The sequence below is a fragment of the Schistocerca gregaria genome, chromosome 10 (assembly GCF_023897955.1).
Source record: "Schistocerca gregaria isolate iqSchGreg1 chromosome 10, iqSchGreg1.2, whole genome shotgun sequence".
NCBI classification, from domain to species: Eukaryota; Metazoa; Arthropoda; class Insecta; order Orthoptera; family Acrididae; genus Schistocerca; species Schistocerca gregaria.
In genome coordinates, this window is record NC_064929.1 from 127,732,534 (window position 1) to 127,755,944 (window position 23,411).

A 23,411-nucleotide genomic window follows, 5' to 3' on the forward strand; every position below is an offset into this window, starting at 1 on the left:
TTTCTTTTGTTTCCTTTATTGCTTGCTCCATATACAGATTGAATAACATCAGGGATAGACTACAACCCTGTCTCACGCCCTTCCCAGCCACTGCTTCCCTTTCATACCCCTCGACTCTTATAACTGCCATCTGCTTTCTGTACAAATTGTAAATAGCCTTTCGCTCCCTGTATTGTACTCCTGCCACCAGAATTTGAAAGAGAGTATTCCAATCAACATTGTCAAAAGCTTTCTGTATAGAATTCTTCAAAAATTGTGAGGCAAAATTGAATATTTACAGTCCAATCAAAAAATATTGGTTCCTGTATATAATTACTAGAATTGGAACACCAAGCAGCGATTTTCTCATCATGAAGTGGATTAATTTTCTTATCGTGAAATGGATGCACAAATATCTCGAGAGGATTCGTCACCAGCCAACACCTGATGTACTACAAATTAACATGACCGAATAAATGATACCATACCTCATCTGATGTGAAATATGACATTTAGTCTGTCTGTCCACCGACGACATTTTCAAGAAGCCAGTTGCAATAATCAGTTTGTTTTGGTTTCTTTGTCAACTTCAGTTGTTACACAGTTGTAACGCAGTTTTGTTTCAATTTTATTTTGAGAAGCATTTTACAAGAAGACACATAGTTAACACCATATTGTTGGGATAACTCACATACTGATTTTTTTCGACAGGCACTAATCTTTATTTCAGTACCAGCAGTGACCTATTAGAGTCCTAATGGAATGTTGCCCGTTTTGTTCTGTATTTGAAACTGAATCTCTTGTACACTATTTTTAATTAATGCTAATTTTCACTGGGATACTGGAACTCAGAAATTTTTCCATAAACACTTGACAAGTTTCTTCAAATGATGGAAAAGCAACATAGACCTGAACTATAGCTATTCTCTCCCAGACTGAATAAGATATTTTACAGAAGCGTAACTGCACTTATAATACTGAACTGCAATGAAACATATACTGGACTGACACATCACTGTCTGACGAGCAACAGCAACAGTCAATACTAATATATACATCCGCTAGTTGCACTAGTTGTCTGAGAGTCTTTTACACGATCTTCATAAAACCCCGAAGGTCTCGCTGAACATGGAGAGTAACTAATGTCAAAATGAACCTCCTTAAAACAATTTGATATGAGACACTTGAGATCTACAGAGCTAGGAAACAACCCCAAATTGATCTACAAAAGCAGTTAAGCTACAGTGCATCCACACTATGTGATATTTTGGAATATCCTCTTGTTCTCTAATGTCACGAGTTTAGTTTGCATTTACAAACAGTGAAATTGATATTTATTTAGATTAATTTGCCTAATTATGTGGATTAAAGTGCACTTACAGTGTTGGCAGTTTTTATGTGATGTGCAGCTGTTGGTAAAAGCATGATAAATCAAGGAAAACGAGATGACTAATCATGAGTGAGATGTTGATAGCCAATGAGAATGTTATTCCTCATTTCTTTTGCTTCACAAAGTAAGTGATATTTTTTTTTTCACTCACAGGACTAAGTATTGATATTATTAGTGTACATCATACAGAAAACATATTTGAAAATTACTGATAAATGTTTCTGACAACAAACATTTTAAATATCACTGTGGCTCATCTCTAAGTGCACTTCAGCACACTTCTAGTGTTACAAAAGTGTTGCAATTTTTAAAGTTTACTTTTGGTGTCTGCAGTTTTTCACAGCATACTAATACCCACATGGGTTTGTGTGTTTGTGTTGAACAATCATATTTACAGTCTTGCTTGCCAAACATACTTTGCTGACCCCCCTTCTTTTTACTAATAGAACTGCATCCATCAAATCAGTCTTCAAACGGAAGACTGTAACACTTTTGTCTGCACACATCGAGCTAATAAGATCAATCTTGTAAACTATTTATAAGTGCTGACATAGATAATACTATACAGGTTCGTCTGAAACTAACCACTAGGCTTATCTGGATGTGCGAGGAAGAGATCCCTGCACGTTTTTGCCGGGAACGACTTCTCTCCATCTGGTTTCTTGAAGCGCTCGAATGACCTCTTCAGGTGTTCGTAGGCTTGCATCACCAACTCGCGACGTGACTCTTCACTGATGTCCTTGCTGAAGATTCGAGCCGGCTCATCACCGCTCAGTGGGTCAGGGCCCTGTGAGCATCACATCGCACAAAGTAAATGAATTGTCCAACTGTGGTATTTTCTTCCTTTTGTTTACAAAAACAAGGGTGCATAGATCATGTTGTTAAAGATGTATGCTTCAAGATGCAAGCATCATTCACAAATAATAATAATAATATTAATAAGTTTCAAAATAGCTATCCATAATTATTGGTAACAAAACAGTTTACTTCTAGTAACAAGAGTTTTACAACTAAATGACTGAGCTTATTTGTCTTTTTTATGGTAAGATTGGAAAATGAATGGAAAAGAAAGAGTAGGAGACATGATTCGAGACTTTCTTAAATGGATGTACCAAGGTAACATAAACAGAAAGGATGTGCAATCAAAGATGTATAGACAACAATAATTTAGAGTGTTTCTTAATTTGGCATTCCTTGTTTACCTTTGTAAGTTCAAAAAAAATTATATAATTAAACACACTGGTCTACCATTTTCTTTGTATCTATTTTTTAGATATCCAGTGCCCACTACATTCTTTTCAGTGGTATGGTACATTCTGATAAGAGCCTTCCATTAAGCCTTAAGTCTTCTTTAAGTGTCCGAAATTAACACAGTGCTTCTTCAGTCTTCGTGACTTTCATTTCAATTTACTGTGAGCTAAATTTGGTTCATTGCACTTTTGATAATGGGTCAGTTCAGTTGCATAAGAAACAATTTGCATGGTCTTGTACAGGGCACAGACAGAGATAAAGTAACATTTTGTAAGAAGAAAAAGTTGTGGAGGTTTGGCAATGTGAGAACAAATGGTACAGATACATGCTTTTCACAGTAACAATATGATGACACAAAACAGGCACGTAGCTCCCTGTGAAAGTAGAGAAGTTATTGGATACTGCTTCTGCCTTTTATGCAAAACACTGTTTCTTTTTTCTCATTACCCAATCATGATTCAACATCTCTGTGCCATCCTCAGTAGTTTTGTTTATTGAAAAATGAGGCCTAAAAACAGTTTTTGTTTGTTTTTGTTCTTACCTTGATTTTACATTACATGGTTTTGCACTACCATCTGTATGGTGCCCTGCAATGACAGCTTGTCATCTGCAAACTAAACAATGTAAATGTGAATTTTATCAGCGATTTTACACCTCTCTTGATTTTTAAAAATGTGATTTTGGTGTGGCAAAATGTCTTATGTATATGTTTGTTATTACTCATATTTCTTTGTGACAGATCCTCCTTTTGCATTCTGAGAGCACCGAACACAAATATTAAATGTATTTTCTATAATTTTTGTTTAACAAATGGATTTTCACTTAGCAAAACATGGTGCAAACAACGTTGTGTGTCGTAACCCTATCGGTGTTCACTTGTTCCTGAGCAAGTTTGATGCCGAATTTGAATTTTGTTTAATTCTCTCTCTCTCTCTCTCTCTCTCTCTCTCTCTGTGTGTGTGTGTGTGTTTGTGTGTGTGTGTGTGTGTGTGTGTGTGTGTGTGTGTGTGTAAGATCCTTTAGCTGTTTGTGTTGCCTATTCTGTACATTTCCTTTAATGTGTGTATTCATGTAAAACTTGTTTTCCTTCTGTATGTTTAACTTCTTCTATTATAAATTTGTGGTACAGGCAGTTGCTGGATTTCAGAACTTTTAAATCTGTTGCTACTGTAGTCGGTTGGTGGTTATGGGCTATCAGGTAGTCAGCAAATGTGCTAAAGATGTTGTTACCTTTTAGGGCTCTGAGGGGTTCTGAGTATCTTGTTTTGAAATTCTTGCATGTTTGATGTATACTGACTGGCAAGTGTCACATGTGATTCTTATATTCCTGAGCTGTTGAATTTACATGTGGGTGTCTCCTTTGTCCCAAGTTTTTTACGTGTTGTGTTGTGTTGTCTGTCCTATACGCTATCTGAAGTCCCTGTTTCTTTAATATGTTGCCTATTTTTTTGTTATTGTAGATGAGTAAGTGCCATTTTGTTTTGTGTGTGTGTTGTTGCACTGTTGTGCCTTGCATTTTGTCACTGTTTGTGTGTTGTTTTGTTCTGTGTTGTGTAAAGTTTTGTATGTGTGTGTGGTGTGTTTGTCCTTCACTGTTCACAAATTTTTGCACCTGGGTCTTGTAACCATTTCCACTCCAATTTTATTTTTTTTATTGTGTTTAGCTCCTGTGTGTAATTCTGTTTGCTTATGGGTGTTCTGTTCAATCTGTGGAGCATGAATCTGAAGCTTGCTTGCTTGTGTGCCAGCAAGTGGCCCAATAACATTGTAAATTGTGATGCTATCAGTGCAGGACACCATACAGTTACAACCTCAGTTACAACCTAAAATATGTTCACTTTTTACAGTATTTTGATAAACAGAACCCATTGATGATGGCACAGAATGCCAAAACATGTTTAGGTAATAAATAGAGTAGGTTTGTCATGAGCATAGAGCTTTTAAGAACTGCTTCAGACTGCTTAAATGCACAAAGGCAAATGAGTAATCTACAAGAAAATACAAAAGAACATTTTGGAAAAAAAATAGAAGTGCAACAGGAACAGATAGTGGGGCTAGAGTTGGTAGATGACAATGACAGTTCTTGTAGCTGGTAGTAATTTTGAGCAGTGAAAGAGAAGAGGTGCAGGCGAGGACACAGGTTAGAAAATGTAAAGCAACCATTGAAGATATTTGGTTTAATACGTATGAATAAAATGAAAGCTAAATGTAAACACTGCAGCTTAGGCTTGACTGTGACCATTACAAATATCAGTGGAAACTACAAAATGCTGTATGCAGGCAGAATTATTATTCTTCCCCTGAAGTGTTTTAATTTGGTGGAGTTCTGTCGATTTATAAGGCATGGTCAATTTGTATGTACAACTTAAGGACAATCAGTTACTTGTCTTCTGATTTTTGACAGTGTCACAATTTTAGAAAAAGGCTCAAAATTATATGGATGCTTTTGTTGCATGGGTGAAGAGTAATATAAACACTTTTTTGCTGGTCATGGGCCACAAAGTTAGTTCAATTTTATTAGACTGTGGCACATATCCCAGTCACCATAAGATACACTGAAGACAATAAGGCAAATGTATGCAAGCAGTAATGACATGATAACTGAGTGTGAGAGTAGCATTGCAGTATTTAAACAGGCACTCGCCCGTGACGGGCTCCATCGGAAGCTCACATTATTGCCCTGTCGTGGTGCACTCTCGCAGATGACAATACACTGCTAATGCGTAAAGCTTTCAAGTGTGTGCGTCCATTACTTCAGGCTTCCTTTTCAGTCATATTTACATCACATATGCTTTCTGTAAACTGAAATTGGCATTATTGTTTTTATGTTCTATTGTGCATCCTAGCTTCTAACGCACCATATTTGCTAAGTTCAGTTTAAAGAAAGTGTATGTGATGTAAGAACCGCTGGAAAACAAGCCTTTGGTCACTAAAACACGTTTTCTGCTGCGAGAGAGTACCACATGTTACCCAAAAGTAGTACATACAAATTGTTCATGACTTGTAAATGGATACAAGTACACCTTCTGATGGAGGTGTATAATCCTGTGAAATGCATGGTGAGAAGAATAAAATATGTGAATGGTTGCAGTATTGTGTTTTCATCTGACAATATGAGAGACAGGACTAGTGTATCATAGTATGAAATGAAAACAGGTATTGAGCTAAATTATCTGTGGGACGTTTATGGTTTCTTGTAGTTATCAGTTGCACAATTTCTTAAACAGTACACACAAATATTATTGCACTATAAAAGCAATCAAAAATACATTTTCTCTCTATAATGCTAATGAGGTCTTCAGTTCAAAGAGCAGTTTCATGCAGCCTTCCAAGTGAAAGACTTCATTTCAGCGAAGCTACTGCAACCTACATCCATTTCCACCTGTTAAGTGTATTCAAGCCTTAGCCTTCTACACTTTTAATCTCCTCCCTGACAGTTCCCATCAATACAGAATGAAGCCTTGATGCCTCAGGATATGTCCTATCATCCAATCCTTTCTTTTAGTCAAGTCTTGCCATAAATTGCTTTTTCCCCCTATTCAATTCAGGACCTCCTCATCGGTTACTTGAGCTACCTATTTAATCTTCAGCATTCCTCTGTAGCATTACATTTCAAAAGCTGCTTTTTTTTGTCTAAACTGCTTATTATCCATGCCTCACCTCTGCACAAGGTTACACTCCTTACAAATACCTCCATAGAGGACTTCCTAATACTTACGTAAATATTGTGTGTTAACAAATTTCCCTTTCTCAGGAATGCTTTTCTGCTAATGCCACTCATCATTTTATATCCCCTCTAATTTGGGAATTGTCAACTGTTTTGCAACCCAAATTACTTTCATTGTTTCATTCCCTAACCTAATTCCTTCAACATCACTGGATTTAATTCAACTATATTCCATTAACCTCATTTTATTTTTCTTAATATTCATCTTATAACCTCTTTTCAAGACACTATCCATTCCACTCAATTGCTCCTCTAAGACTTTTGATGCCTGTGACAGAATTAGGTCTTCTGATGCTTGTGACAGAATTAGAATGTCATTAGCAAACCTCAAAGTTTTTCCTTTTCCAAATTTCTCCTTGATTTCCTTCACTTCTTGCTCAATGTATAGATTGACTAATATCTGGGATAGGCTACAATCTTATCTCACTCCCTTTTGAAGCACTGCTTCATTTTCATGTGCTTCAACTCATGACTTCAGTCTTGTTTCAGTACATATTGTACATAATCTTTCACTTCCTTTATTTCATCTAACATTTTATAGAGTTTATCTAAAAACAAAGATGATGTGACTTACCAAACAAAAGTGCTGGCAGGTCGATAGACACACAAACAAACACAAACATACACACAAAATTCAAGCTTTCGAAACCGGCGGTTGCTTCGCCAGGAAAGAGGGAAGGAGAGGGAAAGATGAAAGGATGTGGGTTTTAAGGGAGAGGGTAAGGAGTCATTCCAATCCCGGGAGTGGAAAGACTTACCTTAGGGGGAAAAAAGGATAGGTATACACTCACACACACACATGTCCATCCGCACATACACTGGGTATACTAACTACTGCCTCTCAGTATATTTACTCCTTAATGAAATTTGTCCTAAATAATATATCTCTTTTTCCAACAAACAGCTCAGTTTATACATACAATACCAGGAACAAAAATGATCTGCACAAGGACTTAAAAGCACTTACTTTAGTTCAAAAAGGGGTCCACTACTCAGGAACACTCATCTTCAATAATTTGCCAGCAAACATAAAAAATTTAGTTACAAATAGAGATCAGTTTAAAAGGAGCCTGAAAGACTTACTAGTGGCCAACTCCTTCTACTCCATTGACGAATTTTTTAATAGAAACAAATGATGTGTTGTATATATTTATACTATTAGTATTGTTAGTACAGGTTAAAAAAAAACAAAAAAAAAAAAAAGGGTGATATGTTCCACATCCACGAGGATCTCCTCAACACGGATCTATGGAACGAAAACTAAAAAACTAATCTAATCTAATCTAAACAGACACAAGCAGACATTTTATAGAGTTTGTCACTTAAATAGACATGTCATTGTCATTTCCCACTTACAGCACAACAAAGCGAGGGATCTGTTAGTAGCTAAAGTTTGAACTTGCAATAAATAATGGTACCCCCAGTGAAATGGCAGTAAGGAGTTAGAGGGAACACCATTTGCACTCTGTGCGTATGCCAGGAGGCCTCATTCACTGTGCTGAATAGGCTGTTTCAGCAGCCATTGCGTGAACAGAAACAACCAACTATAAATTGTGGGGCACATTGGAACAAACAAGATGCAACGGAAGCCCGCAAGCCTCTCCACCCCCCCCCCCCACCCCCCCCCCCCCTCCACACCACCACCAGCCCTCCCCCTCCGAGCATCCAGGGAAAAAAGAAAATATAGTGCAATCAGGTGTTTTTGTACCCCTCTCCCACAAAGAAAGATTTAACAGTGTTGGAACTGGAACTTTATTATGGCTACATATCAGTCACCAGAGAAGGCTGAGCACGAGACCACAGAATTTTGAAGGAACTCACATTCTGTGCCATTGTTTCCAGAACTGACTGCAGATCCTCGTTTCCACTCACACAGCAGTCTTGAAACACAGATTTTTAAGGTTCTGTGACAAGTTTGGCTGCAACTTCCTATATTTATGCCTTAGGTTTTGGAACTGTAGTGTCTTCCTAAGTGAATCAGAGGTGCACTATACATCACAGGTTGTTATCCACATATCCGTGTGTGTTTTGGGTGCACACAAGGTTTCTTTAGCTTATACAAGCATGACCAAATATTGTCCATATTGGATTGTTTTTTAAGGAAACAGCGACTGTTTTGACAATAATAGTTCAATTTATCTGTGTTAGTCACATTATTTTCTCCTATGACCCATTGTGAGAGTTTATACTCTCTTCTTCAGGTGGAAAAGAGTGATATTTTGTTTCACGTGTACCAGCTGGATGCCGCTAGTTGTTTGTTTTGGTTTCATTTTGAATCTGTTCCAGTTCACAGAACCCTGCAATTCATTGTATTGTTGAGAACATTATTTTTGTTGAAGGCACCTATGAAGCATTTATAAAGCTGCAGCAATGATATTATCTACATCTACTACATCTACATTCATACTCCGCAATCCACCATATGGTGCGTTGTGGAGGGGACCTCATACCACAACTAACATCTTCTCTCCCTGTTCCATTCCCAAACAGAATGAGGGAAAAATGACTGCCTATATGCCTCTGTACGAGCCCTAATTTATCTTTGGGGGCTTTCCACAAAATGTAAGTTGGCGGCAGTAAAATTGTACTGCAGTCAGTCTCAAATGCTGGTTCTCTAAATTTCCTCAGTAGCAATTCACGAAAAGAACGCCTCCTTTCCTCCAGAGACTCCCACCCGAGTTCCTGATCATTTCCGTAACACTCACATGATAATCAAACCTACCAGTAACAAATCTAGCAGCCTGCCTCTGAATTGCTTTTACGTCCTCCTTCAATTCGACATGATAGGGATCCCAAACGCTCGAGCAGTACTCAAGAATACGTCGTATTAGTGTTTTACAAGCGGTCTCCTTTACAGATGAACCACATCTTCCCAAAATTCTACCAATGAACCGAAGACAACTATCCGCCTTCCCCACAACTGCCATTACATGCTTGTCCCACTTCATATCGCTCTGCAATGTTACTGCCAAATATTAAATCGACGTGACTGCATCAAGCACTACGCTACTAATGGAGTATTCAAACATTGCGGGATTCTTTTTCCTATTCATCTGCACTAATTTACGTTTATCTATATTTAGAGTTAGCTGCTATTCTTTACACCAATCACAAATCCTGTCCAAGTCATCTTGTATCCTCCTACAGTCACTCAACGACGACACCTTGCTGTACACCACAGCATCATCAGCAAACAGCCGCACATTGCTATCCACCCTAACCAAAAGATCATTTATGTAGATAGAAAGCAACAGCGGACCTACCACACTTCCCTGGGGCACTCCAGATGATACCTCACCTCCGATGAACACTCACCATAGAGGGCAATGTGCTGAGTTCTATTACTTAAGAAGTCTTCGAGCCATTCACATATCTGGGAACCAATCTCATATGCTCATACCTCAGTTAGGAGCCCACAGTGGGGCAGTAAGTCAAACGCTTTCTGGAAGTCAAGGAATATGGCATCCGTCTGATACCCTTCGTCCACGGTTCACAAGATATCATGTGAAGAGGCAGGTCGGCGCAGCTGGCAGCCCCCTGACTTACCTTGTTCTGCCCGGCGGCTCCCTGTCCCAGGATGGCAGCCAGAGCGGCGGCGTCATAACCCAGAGACTCCCCAGGAGCTCCCGGAGGTCCGGGCGGCCCGGGAGGTCCCGGCGGTCCGTGACGACCCTCTTCTCCAGGGGGACCCCTGGGCCCGGGAGGTCCGGAAATACCCTGCGGCCCTGGAGCTCCATCCCTTCCGGGTGTCCCTGGAAAAGCGTACAGGTGCAGGTTTATTTTATGAAATTTGCAGCGTCACAATAATTACTTGACAGCTAATACACTAGGGTAGAGTGGGACACTCTGAACCACAGGGCACAATCAATCAGGTAGCATAATTTCAGTGTAAGGTGGTAAATTATTTTTTCCTCTGTGCATATGTTGTCAGTACAGCTCTACCCACTGCCATTTGTTTTCTGCAGGATCTAGTTTCTGCCGTTAGTGTTGTACTGGTGATGAGTTAGTTTCGTGACAGTGAAGTAATTTTTGGAGACGTAGATAGACTGAATTTTGTTCAATCCTTTGTCTGCAAATTTTAAACAAGGTAAGTCATTGTAACAATATCAATACTGTATTTTAATGATATAGATCTTCAAATATTAACAATGTTCATACATAACTTCACATGAGCTCTGTTTGAAATATGTACTGTTGGGGCACATTAAACCAAGCTCTCTTGGGGCACAATGAGCCATGGTTCATTGTGCCCCAGGAATCTTTTAATTGTACTTTGTTTCCTTAGCATGGGTAAAAACATGTGTAGGTATTTAAGGCTTTTAAATTACAGACGTTCAGCATTCCTGTTTTATATTATCAGGCTTGAAGATGGTTCGTTCACACTGCAGGAAGACAGACAGAGGTAAAACTGACCATGATGTTATGCAAGAAGCTGTACAGGACGTTCTTAATAAGGGCATGGCAGTTGAGCACCTAAATCTCATTCAATATCTTACCCTACTCTTCGACGATATGTTCAAAACATTAAATGTCGTTCCCGTGAAAGATTAACAACAAACTATGACAATCGTAAGGTATTTTCTGTGAAGCAGGAGAATGAATTAGTGGAGTATTTGTTGCACTTTTCAAAGATATGATTTGGTGTTGACACTAAAACATGCAGGCGTTTAGCAAGTGAGCTGGCTTTCAAAAATGGTCTGAAATGTCCTGAGAACTGGATGGAGGGAATGGCTGGTGTAGACTGGTTCTTTGGGTTCATGAAACGAAATCCCAGTTTAAGTATCTGAACCCTAGAGGGCTGCAGCTTATCCAGAGCAATGTTCTTTAATCAATAAACAAAACACCAGTATACTAGGTGGGGAAGATTTTGAAACTGTAGGATGACACAGCAGACTATCAGGTATCATTTTTGAAAAAAACTGAAAAAATGGGAAGTAAAGGATGAAGCTATTGTTCCAGCTAGCAACATACTTTACATGCTCCCACGACCTGCTACTGATGGTGTGACAAAGAGACAAAAATCATATTTCAAATTTGGAATCAGCTTCAAGTCCATTGATGTTCGGTAATTCCAAAATAAGTTACGTGATTGTGTGACTAAGATTTTAATTATATGATTCACATGTGGAATATATGTAAACATTATGTTTAAAGTACATTTACACTTCCTTTGTATGCTAAATAGGTTCTTTCAATGAACCTGTTTAAAGTGGTTCAATGTACCCCACATGTGGGGCACAATAAATCATTTACCAAATTTTCTTCAAAGGCATGCAGCTAAAAAACAATTAATGCCAATACAGTCATATAAGGCCATTTGATACTTGAATGATTAAACTGTAACATCTGTAAATCACAACTCTGTGGTAAAATTATTGGATGAGTGACATGGAGAAATATTTTTTATGGTTCAATGTGCCCCATTCTCCCCTAATGGAAAAGTAGACAATGTCAGGAAATACAGTGTCAATTTTGATATGATGACAAGAGTACTCTACCTGGAAGTTAGTATACGCTTGTTGTTGTTGTGGTCTTCAGTCCTGGGACTGGTTTGATGCAGCTCTCCATGCTACTCTATCCTGTGCAAGCTTCTTCATCTCCCAGTACCTACTGCAGCCTACGTCCTTCTGAATCTGCTTAGTGTAGTCATCTCTTGGTCTCCCTCTACGATTTTTACCCTCCACGCTGCCCTCCAATATGAAGTTGGTGATCCCTTGATGCCTCAGAACATGTCCTACCAACGTATCCCTTCTTCTGGTCAAGTTGTGCCACAAACTTCTCTTCTCGCCTATCCGATTCAATACTTCCTCATTAGTTATGTGATCTATCCATCTAATCTTCAGCATTCTTCTGTAGCACCACATTTCGAAAGCTTCTATTCTCTTCTTGTCCAAACTATTTATCATCCATGATTCACTTCCATACATGACTACACTCCATACAAATACTTTCAGAACGCTTATAAGAGCAAAATATGTGAACCTCCAAAACTGATTTACATCAAGAAAGTGAAGTGCTACAGGATGGCATAGATAAAAGTAGTCTGAGTAAGTATAAAGGAAATGCAGTGAAATTACAGAACAAAGAGCTGAAATAGACTTATCATTTATTTACAAAGAAAAATACAGTTAAAAATACATTCATGTAAGATAACAAAAGGGAAGCAGTGGTTGGGAAGGGAGTGAGACAGGGTTGTAGTCTCTCCCCGATGTTATTCAATTTGTATATTGAGCAAGCAGTAACGGGAACAAAAGAAAAATTTGGAGTAGGCATTAAAATCGATGGAAAAGAAATAAAAATTTGGAGGTTCGCCGATGACATTGTAATTCTGTCAGAGACAGCAAAGGACTTGGAAGAGCAGTTGAACGGAATGGACAGTGTCTTGAAAGGAGGATATAAGATGAACATCAACAAAAGCAAAACAAGGATAATGCAATGTATTTGAATTCAGTCGGGTGAATCTGAGGGAATTAGATTAGGAAATGAGACACTTGAAGTAGTAAAGGAGATTTGCTATTTGGGGAGCAAAATAACTGATGATGGTCGAAGTAGAGAGGATATAAAATGTAGACTGGCAATGGCAAGGAAAGCGTTTCTGAAGAAGAGAAATTTGTTTACATTGAGTATAGATTTAAGTGTCAGGAAGTCGTTTCTGAAAGAATTTGTATGGAGCGTAGCCATGTATGGAAGTGAAACATGGACGATAAATAGTTTGGACAAGAAGATAATAGAAGCTTTTGAAATGTGGTGCTACAGAAGAATGCTGAAGATTACATGGGTTGATCACATAACTAATGAGAAGGTATTGAATAGGATTGGGGAGAAGAGAAGTTTATGGCACAAATTGACTGGTAGAAGGTATCGGTTGGTAGGACATGTTCTGAGCCATCAAGGGATTACCAATTTAGTATTGGAGGGTAGCGTGGAGGGAAGGAGACCAAGAGATCAATACACTAATCAGATTCAGAAGGATGTAGGTTGCAGTAGGTACTGGCAGATGAAGAAGCTTGCACAGGATAGAGTAGCATGGAGAGCTGCATCAATCCAGTCTCAGGGCTGAAGACCACAACAACAACAAAAACTGAAAGGGACCCGTATCAACTATACACTGCTGTGCACATCTGTGTTTTGTTCATGTGCCTGTCTGCCGGCGCTTTCCCGCTTGGTAAGTCTTGGAATCTTTGTTTTTAATATCTAAGCATATTCAGATACACTTGGCAAAAGTTTGGATACTGATGGTGGAAATTTCACAGTTGATGTCGTCTTTAAGTTCGTGTATTGTGTGTGGATTTGTTTCATAGACCTTGCTCTTTCAGTGTCACATGTTTTTATATCTGGTGAACATGGTGGCCATAAATGTTTGCTGACTGTTCGTTCCTCAGTGAAGACAGGGTGGACTCATCCTAGGGATACCCTAGACACGTGGCATTTTACCCCATCTTGCTGGAAGAAGCAGTATTGTCTTTCACTTTCAGTGAGCCGAGCACAAAATATATAAAAAATTTCCATATACGCAACCATGCTGAGCATACTGTCAAAAAATATCAGTTCAATATTGCACATCCCTGTTACAGCACATTGAACTCCGATTTTTTTCATCACGGAGTGATTGCTGACATACAGTGTTAGGGTTCTCTGTTCCCCAATACCTCGTGTTCTGTGAATTCACATGACCAGAAAGATGAAAGCATGCTTCATCACACATAATCTAATGGAAAGGGGCTAATGAGCCATTGTTGACGTTACTGAAAAGCCACATGCTGTTAACACGTTTCTGACTGTCACCATCCCGTAATTGGTGCACAACCATCTTGCAATATGGCTTCAAATTAAAGACTTTTCAAAAGCCAATGAGAGCTCTTCCTACTTATATGCACTTGCTGGGCCAATTACATGTAGACTTCTTTGAGCTCTGACTTATTCTATGGCGAATTACTGCAATAACTTCTGGTGTGCAAACTGAAGGAATTATTTGTTGTTCTACATTTTGTACAGATCTGTATGTGTGCCAGTTTTTATACAGACTCTGTATTGTTCTCTTTACCGGTAGTCCTCTATCCAGATACACATCTCTGAAAATTTCACTAGTTTTGTTAACTGAACCTGTTTTCACATACGCTTCACAGTTTCAATTCTTTATTCTATCGAGAAAGTCATTTTGCAGACTGCAAAGAGAGGCATCAAGCTTCATTCAAGCAATAAGCTGTAATATTGATAGCAGGATGTTAACAATCATTTATTGCATAAAACTGTCTATTTTCTACTTTTAACTGCACCATCCTGTACGTGTGTGCCAGTCGGTTGTAAGGTTGGATGACACAGTCAGAATGCACAGGATGGCAAAAAGGAACCATTGTGTTCGGATGTACCCATGACCACATTCAGAATGAACTTGCCAAATTTGTCAGTGTATCGATGTGGACTATCCACCATCTGTATGAGGAATGGGGAACCACTCACAGCCACGCAATGTGGTGTAATGGGAATGGATGTAAAAAAGTTAGTTTTAAACCTTACATGAACTACTGCTGTCAGTGAGTGGAGGTCACTCTCAACCAGTTTTCAGGGCATTACAAAGGCAACTAACTGTTATGGAAATTGGAAGTAGAGTTCTTCATTAAAGATCGTTGCTCACAGGAGCACATTGAGGTGTGTGTCTTCTATCAGGCAAACAACACAGAAACTGGATACTAGCTGACTGGAAATTTTTATTGGTATCTGATGAGCTGTGTTATCACCACTTTTCAAATTATTTGTAGGAAAAATCAAACAAAACCTGTAGTGTTTGGATACAGTATTACTAGTGTCCTTCTTGATACAGTCACATCATTTAAATATCTGAGTGTAATGTTGCAAAGGGATATGAAATGGAATGAGCATGTGAGGCCTGTGGTAGGGAAGGTGAAAGGTCAGCTTCGGTTTATTGGCAGAATTCTAGGAAAGTATGGTTCACCTGTAAAGGAATCCTCATAAGACCCTGGTGTGACCTATTCTTAAGTACTGCTCAAGCATTTGGGAACCATACCGATGGGATTAAAGGAAGATATCAAAGCAATTCAGAGGCAGGCGGCAAGATTTGTTACAGGTAGCTTTGAACAACATGTAAGTGTTACAGAGATGCTTCGGAAACTCAAATGGGATCCCTGGAAGGAAGATGACATTCTTTTCAAGGAACACTATTGAGAAAATTTAGAGAAACAGCATTTGAAACTGACTGCAGAACGATTCTGTTGCCTCAAACTTACATTGCGCATAAGAACCATGAACATAAGATATGAAAAATTAGGTTTCATACAGAGGCATACAGACTGCCTTTTTTGCTCCTTAGAACAGGAAAGGAAATGACATACAGGGTACCCTCCACCGTGCATTGTACAGTAGCTTGCAGAGTATCTATGTAGATCTGTAGATGTAGATGTGGATATGAGGTGCTGAACACACTGATGGCCGATTTAACACGATATGTGTGGGACGTGCAGTTTAGACCTAAGAAGGTTCTGTTATGCTTTCGAGCTGTTCTTCATATATTGACTTCAGCCAACTCATTCAGATTACCACAAACATGAATCAGATTAAAAGTGCATGCTGATTGGGACACAAACCTGGGACCCTCCTCTCTCATAGGCAAATTCTCTGCCAACCGAACTGTCATAGAATGACTCGTAACCTACTCTGTGTGACTCGTAACCTACCCTCACAACTTTACTTCTGCTGGTGTTTCTTACTTTCACAGCGCTAGCATTGTGGAAGAAAGAACATCACAGAAAAATGTATTAGCCACATCGCAGGAGAATATCTCCAGAATGAATTTTCGTTTTGCAACCGAGTGTGCAGTATTCCCGCAAGGTACACAGGGGAACTTCTGTGAAGTTTGGGAGGTAGGAGAAGAAATACTGACAGTAATGAAGCTGTGAGGGCAGAATGTAAGTCTTGCTTCAATAGTTCAGCCCTTAGAGCACTTGCCAGCAACAGAGAAACATCCCTGGTTCAAGTCCCAGTACAGCCAACTTTCGAATTGGAGTACATGCTGCTGTTGCCCTTTCTTCTACAGGGTTTTGACAAAAATGTGGAGACACCAAAAACACAACGCATTACCATGCCTAATACAACGTAAGAAACTCACTGAAATTCAAAGCAGCTTCTACTCATCTTCAAATGGATAATTACACATACTACGAGGGCTATCCACAAAGTACATTACGTTTTGGAATTAAAAATAAATAAAGTATTGGAAATTTTTTTATTATATACAGATGAAAGCCACACTTAAATACTACTTTTCTACATAGTTGCCATTTAAATTAAGGCAGTTATCGTAGCGATGGACAAGCTTGGAAATTCCTTTGTCGTAAAATTCTTGAAGCTGTGCGTCGTCATCAAAACGCTGCAAAGCAAACCACTTCTTCATTGCTAGGAATAAGTGGAAGTCACTCGATGCCAGGTCGGGACTGTACGGCGGATGAGGAAACAACTCCCACTTAAAAGATTCGAGAACTTCACGAGTGGCATTTGCCGTGTGGGCCCGGGCGTTGTCGTGAATCGGCAAGATTTTTGAGTCCAACTTTCCCCTGCGCTTGTTTTGTATTGCTCTTCTGAGGTTGTGCAGAGTTTTGCAATACCTTTGAGAGTTTATTGTAGTGCCTCTTTCCAGGAAAATATACAAAAATCACACCTTTTCTGTCCCAAAAGACAGTCCCCATCACCTTCCTTGCAACATTGTCTGCATGTATTTCTTGGGTTTTTGGGGGGAATTTGTGTGCCCCACTGCATTGACTGCAATTTTGTCTCACAGTTCACATGCTTAACCCATGTTTCGTCACCAGTAATGATGCAATCGAGTAATGAGTCGCCATCTTTCTCGTAAGCGTCCAAAAACGTTAACGCTGCAGCCATCGCTGATTTTTGTGAATCTCTGTCAAGATTTTTGGTATCCATCTTAACAAAACTTGTGGTAACCGAGCTTTTCAGTAATGATTTTGTGCAACAAACTTCGTGAAATTTGTGGAAAACTCATAGAGAGTTCCATTATTGTGAAATTACGGTTTTCACGGACCGCAGCATCGACTTTTTCTACAAGTTCGGCAGTCACTATGCTGGGTCTTCCACTTCGCTCTTCATCGTGAACGGTAGTTCGGCCATTTTTAAATTTTATGACCCATTGATGCACTCCACCTTCAGTGATTATGTTGTCCGCATACACTTCACAAAGCTGCTGATAGATTTCTATCGGTGTACAGTTTTTTGCAGTCAGAAACCTTATTACAGCACGCACTTCACACTTTGCAGCATTTTAAATTACTGCTGACATTTCAAACTGTCACAGTAACTCAAGGAGTACAGCACGAACCTCTCACTAGTACGGCAGGGTGCCGACTGAGCGGCGGAATGCCATGATACCAAGATGGCCGCGCTAGCCCCGCCCCTAACGGACACAAACGAAAATGTAATGTACTTTGTGGATAGCCTTCGTATATAGTTTTGAAGGCAATCGTATACCATTATTTCTGAAAAATATTGGCAAGTTCAGGTAGCGACAAAGAAGGTAGATAGCGATCATGCAGCCTTTCCTCAAAAAACATTAAAACCCAACTATATTTATTTATGAAAATTTAATTAACATACAAAATGTTACATAATTAGTCTAACACATATTAAAAAGAGTTGTCAGTATTATGAGAAGGAAAGTTGTTATTCACCATATAGCGGAGATGCTGAGTCGCAGATGGACACAACAAAAAGACTTTCACAATTAAAGCTTTTGGCCAGTGGCCTTCATCAACAACAGACACACACACACACACGCACACACACACACACACACACACACACACACACACACACACACACACATGCAAACACAACTCACACACATGACTGCAGTCTCAGGCAACTGAAATCACACTGGGGGCTGCAGCACCAGTGCATGATGGGAGTGGTGACTGTGTCAGGGTAAGAAGGAGGCTGGTGTGGGAAGGGGGAGGGATAGTATGGTGGGGATGGCATACACTGAAGTGCTGCAGGTTTGGCAGAGGGTAGGGGAGAGGTGCAGAGGGGGCAGGCAGCGGAAGTAGTGATAAAGGAGGCAAATAAATAAAAAGGCTGGGTGAGGTGGTGGAATGATGGCTGTGTAGTGCTGGAACGCGAGCAGGAACTCTCCTGGGGAGACTTACCAGACAGGATGAGAAAGAAAGACTGTGTGTTGGGGACTGCACCTGACGAGCTTCGAAAACCTGAGCACTTAAAGATGGAAGACAGAGTAAGACGCAAGACAGAGACTACTCCTAAGACAGTGTGCATGAATTAATGAGAGTGAAAAGCTATGTGCATTGTACATAAGAGAGGTGGGAGGGGATGGGGAAAAATACACAGGTCAGAAAATGAAAGATGTAGAAAATGAATATGAAGTGAAGAAAGGAGTAGTGACTCTGAGGAAATGCTTAGACAGAAAAAATTAACATAACTTAAGGCCAGGTGGGAGGTGAGAACTGAGGATGTGTTGTAGCACCAGTTCCCACCTGCAGAGTTCTGAGAAAGTAGTATCTAGGGTAGGAATCCAGATATCACATTTGGTGAAACAGGCACCGAGGTCATAACGGTGGTGTTGTAGAGCATGCTCTGCAGTAGGATATTGTTTGTTGCCACTATACACCCCCTCTGCCTATGCCCATTCATACTAACTGATAACTTGGTGGTAGTCATGTGTGGTGTCACAAGGCTTAGGCCTGTCCCACCCCTCATTAAATCGACCAAGACTTACACTAATAATTGTAAGAACAGTTATTATTATCATGTTCTTTAAGTTTGTTTTTGGGTTTTCAGAAATACTGTGGGAAGAAAGTTTATTTATGTTGCAGATAATGTGGAAGACGTTGCCCAACAATCACCACGAAAGTTTGACATAGCGGCAAGTGGGCGAGGAATAAAACGAACGCTGCAAACTACTGCGAGCCACGGAAGAGCCTGGGCCGCGAGGGCGTCGAGCTTCCTAGGTCATTGTTGCACAACGTCAAAGGAAGAGATATTCTGCTTTCTCTTTGAAAGCAGATCGATAGTGTCTTGAAAGGTTCATGTAAAACGTATAGGCGGGTAACACATTAGCTGGGACTCGATGCCTGTAATACTTCCACAGTTATTAAAAAGTTGTTAAATGGCAAAACCAATAGTTCATCATTTATATAGATAAAAAGTAGTAAAGATATAGGAAAGGAAGAATTGCGGCGTCAGAACGAAAAGTGATACATCGCTCAGCAACGAGGAAGGATGTAAACAGCGGGCATTACGTGGTGCAAACAAATCAACTGATAAAATAGTAAGTCTGTAATTAAGCATAAAGCCACGTAACACTGCACATGCCAATGTAAAAGGCCAAACAGTGTTCACATAATAGCTCATATATAACATGTGTTGTTTGACAGGTGGCACGCTCTTTGATAGTATATAATTAGCCAGTTACAGTGCTGGTAGAGTCTTCCCCTGACCTGCAGTTCTAGGTGACTTTTCTGAAACCTAGCCCTTTCCCTAAACCTATCAATTTCCCTTCCCTTCATCTCTCTTCCTTCCCCTTCAACCCTTCTGCTAAAAGCAAGAGCTACAAGCTTGCATAAGTAAAACCTCTTTTATATGTGTGTATGCGTGTTCTGCTGCTGATTGGGAGGTGATTTTTTAAATATTCAATAACATTATATTGTACAAATATTCAGTCAGACTTCGATAAGATATTAAAGTAGTGCAATGATTGACAGCTTGCTTTAAATGTTCAAAAATGTAAAATTGTACCCTTCACAAAATAAAAACAAACATAATATCCTATGAATAATGTTAGTGAGTCACAGTTTGAATCGGTAAACTCATAAAAATACTTGTCTGCAACACATAACAGGGACATGAAGTGAAACACTCACATAGACTTTGTCATGGGTAATGCAGGTAGCAGAATTTGATTTATTGGCAAAATACTACGCCATATTCAATCAGTCTGCAAACGAGATTGCTTACAAATCACTCATGCAACCCATCTTATTATATTGCTGGCGTGTGTGGAACTCATACCAGATACTGAATGTATACAGAGAAGGGCAGCACGAATGCTCACAGATCTGTTTGACCCATCGGAGAGTATCACAGAGATGTTGAAAGAACTGAACTGGCAGACTCTTGAAGACAGAAACAATCCCGAGAAATTCTACAAAGTTTCAAGAAACAGCTTTAAATGATGACTCTATGGATATAAAACAAATATACAACCACCTCCAACATATCGCTTCCATAGGGATTGTGAGGATTAGCTGCAGCAGGCACAGAGGCATTTGAATAGCTATTCTTCCCTCACTCCGTACATGAACGGAACAGGAGAAAGCCCTAAAAGCCAATACAGCAGGACAAACCCTCTGCCACGCACTTCAAAGAGCTTCTCAGAGTATACATATAGACATAGATGTATAAATTTTATTATTAAATGAGATACAGCAAGAATTTTTGCTATTTCTAGATCAAATTTCTAAATCAAATTAACTAACAATGACAGATGTGTAGATGATATAAAACACAGAGTGGCAATAACATCAAAATCTTTTCTGAAAAAAGTGAGATGTGGAGAAGTCTTTCGTGAAAGAATTTGTCCAGAGTGCAGCCTCGTATGCGAGTGAAATATCAAACAGACAAGAAGAGAATATGAGTGTTTCAAATGTGATGGTACAAAAAATTCTGAAGATTAGAAGGGTACGTCAGGAAATTAATGAAGAGGAATAGAATCAGGGGGGAAAGAAATTTATGGGACAACTTGAATAAAAGACACATTCTGAGGCATCAGGGAATTGTGACTTGCGAAATGTAGAGAAGATTGGGGGTGGGGGACAGGAGGTGTTTAAAAGTGTAGAGGGAAACCGAGGCTTGAATGCAGGAAGTAAATTAAATGGATGTAGACTGCAGCAGTTATGGAGAGATGAAGATGCTCGCACAGCATAGAGTATCGAGGAGAGACACATCAAACCAGTCTATGGACTGAAGACTGTGACAACGGCAATGTAAATAAAAGTTCAGTTACCTCACATTCCAAAAACATAAGCTCAAATTAAGGAAAGCTGAGGAAATGTGTAAGACAAATACATTGCTCTTGATAACAGGCAGACACTGCCTCTACTGGCTTACCTTTGGTTCCAGTTTCTCCATCCTTTCCTGGTGGTCCGGGAGGCCCAATCATTCCCTTGTCTCCAGGGGGGCCCTGAAAATCCACAGACACTTTAGTACAGAACTTCTGCAGCAATAAAATGTAAAACTATTTTTTTTTACTTCCAAAAGAATAATTAATTTGAGGTTATCTTCAGGAGGAAAAATTCAAGTATTATTAACAGACATTAAAAAATTATACATTTTGGAAAATTAGAGTGGTGGTGCAGAAGATTAAGGTTCAACATCGACAGGGATCTGTCTGTTGTTATTTGAGCTTTGGGTCATACAAGCAATATCATTACCAGTTACGAATTCTTGGCAAGTCATCAAATATTTAGTTTTGAAAGGAAGAGACAGTGAGATAGCACAACAGTAACACACAAAAGGAAAAATGAACAAGACACTAGAGTCTCTTATTTCTTGTTCTGCTATGTTGTTGCAGGGGCTGGTGGAAGAAACTGTGTGACTGCTTTGGTAGAATAATATCGTTTCTCCTCCTTAGTAAAATGTAAAATTATTTAGTGGTTTTATGAAATAATGTAGCCCACACCATCATGGATTAAAACACACCAATTTATTCATAATTACCCTACTGCACAAAGAGGTGAGTGTGCCCATTTCTGCATCTGCTCTATTCCTCACTACCAGGATAATTCATTTATATTGAGACACGTGAAAATGTGACAGCAGCAGGGTTAAAATTGCTCAAGTGAGTGCCTAAATGATAAGAGGCTGCAAAAATGATATCTAACACCAAAAAAGCTAAGCAGAGAGGGTTATGTTGCAGCCAGAGAGATGTGCTTTATTACATGAGTCATAGACACCCAGACAGTATAAACGTATCTGCACTCTGATGGATGGAACTGATGGCTACATTTAACTACAAAATAGTGTAAGATGAGTAACTTTTAAATTGCAAATACATGGTTGAAATATTCACAATATGAAACTGATTGTGAAATATATATATAATATTCACAAAGAGAAAACTGGTAAAAAATTGGGTTATACAACGCCTGCCTACAGATGAGATTGACGAGTGGCAAACTGGTCAACTGTGGCTGCAAGGGTTTGCAAAGTAGCCAGTATTTGGGCACAGTTAAATCAGGCTACTATTAGACAAGTGTAAGTTGAAAAAAAGACATCATAACATATCTGGAAATACATTTAAAAAAAAAGCTTTCTTGTTTTACAAAAATCCCTTTGCTCATTGAATGACTGGTGTAGAATTTTTTTTAACACAAAAATTAGTAAAAATTTCAAACTCTTCAAATGACCTGTTTAGCTGTTATCTCTCAGATTTTCTTGGTAAGACAATTAGTGGTATACCCTTTGGTTGTACAGCTAAGTTGTCAGTTCAATTTTATGCACAATTATTTTGATGACCACATGTCTGGCTGGTGTCCAGGCAGAGAATATGAATACTAACACAGCTCACCAAATGGTGGTGGTGTTGAATCACTGACAGAGACATAAACAAACCAGAAAAACTTGCTTGCGTTTGGACAAATCCTTTTTGAGCAGTATGCTGGCTGTACTCATCTGGCACAATGTGGCTGTACAGGTGTGCGTGTGTGCATACTCACAATGGGTCCGGGCAGTCCCTGCAGCCCGATGAGTCCTCGGTGGCCCTTGGCACCCTTTGGTCCCTCTTCTCCTCTCTCTCCCTTGGCACCCTCTGGTCCAGGAGCACCAGGTTTTCCTCTTAGACCCTAAAATGAGATAAGCTAGCTAAACACAAATAATCAGACATGAATATAAACACAAACACTGAAATCTAAGGCAGAACACATGTACATTACTACTCGGGATCTCACATTACGAGATGAGACCTATCCAGAAAACTAATCTCTGACTTTGTGTGATGTATTAAGTAGAGGTGCAGTAGAGCTACGA

At 39.4% G+C, this 23,411-nt stretch overlaps 1 protein-coding gene across 2 annotated transcripts in view; it reads right to left on the reverse strand.

The window, feature by feature from the left end:
- LOC126293286 (collagen alpha-1(I) chain-like) overlaps positions 1–23,411 on the reverse strand; it is a 246,853-nt gene that overhangs the window by 11,934 nt on the left and 211,508 nt on the right. For both annotated transcript variants that reach the window (XM_049986407.1, XM_049986406.1), the window contains 4 exons: positions 23,102–23,227; positions 21,495–21,567; positions 9,894–10,099; positions 1,955–2,156 (listed from right to left, as the gene is read on the reverse strand). In XM_049986407.1, coding sequence (XP_049842364.1) covers positions 1,955–2,156; positions 9,894–10,099; positions 21,495–21,567; positions 23,102–23,227 — 607 coding nt within the window. The remainder of the gene's footprint in view (positions 1–1,954; positions 2,157–9,893; positions 10,100–21,494; positions 21,568–23,101; positions 23,228–23,411) is intronic.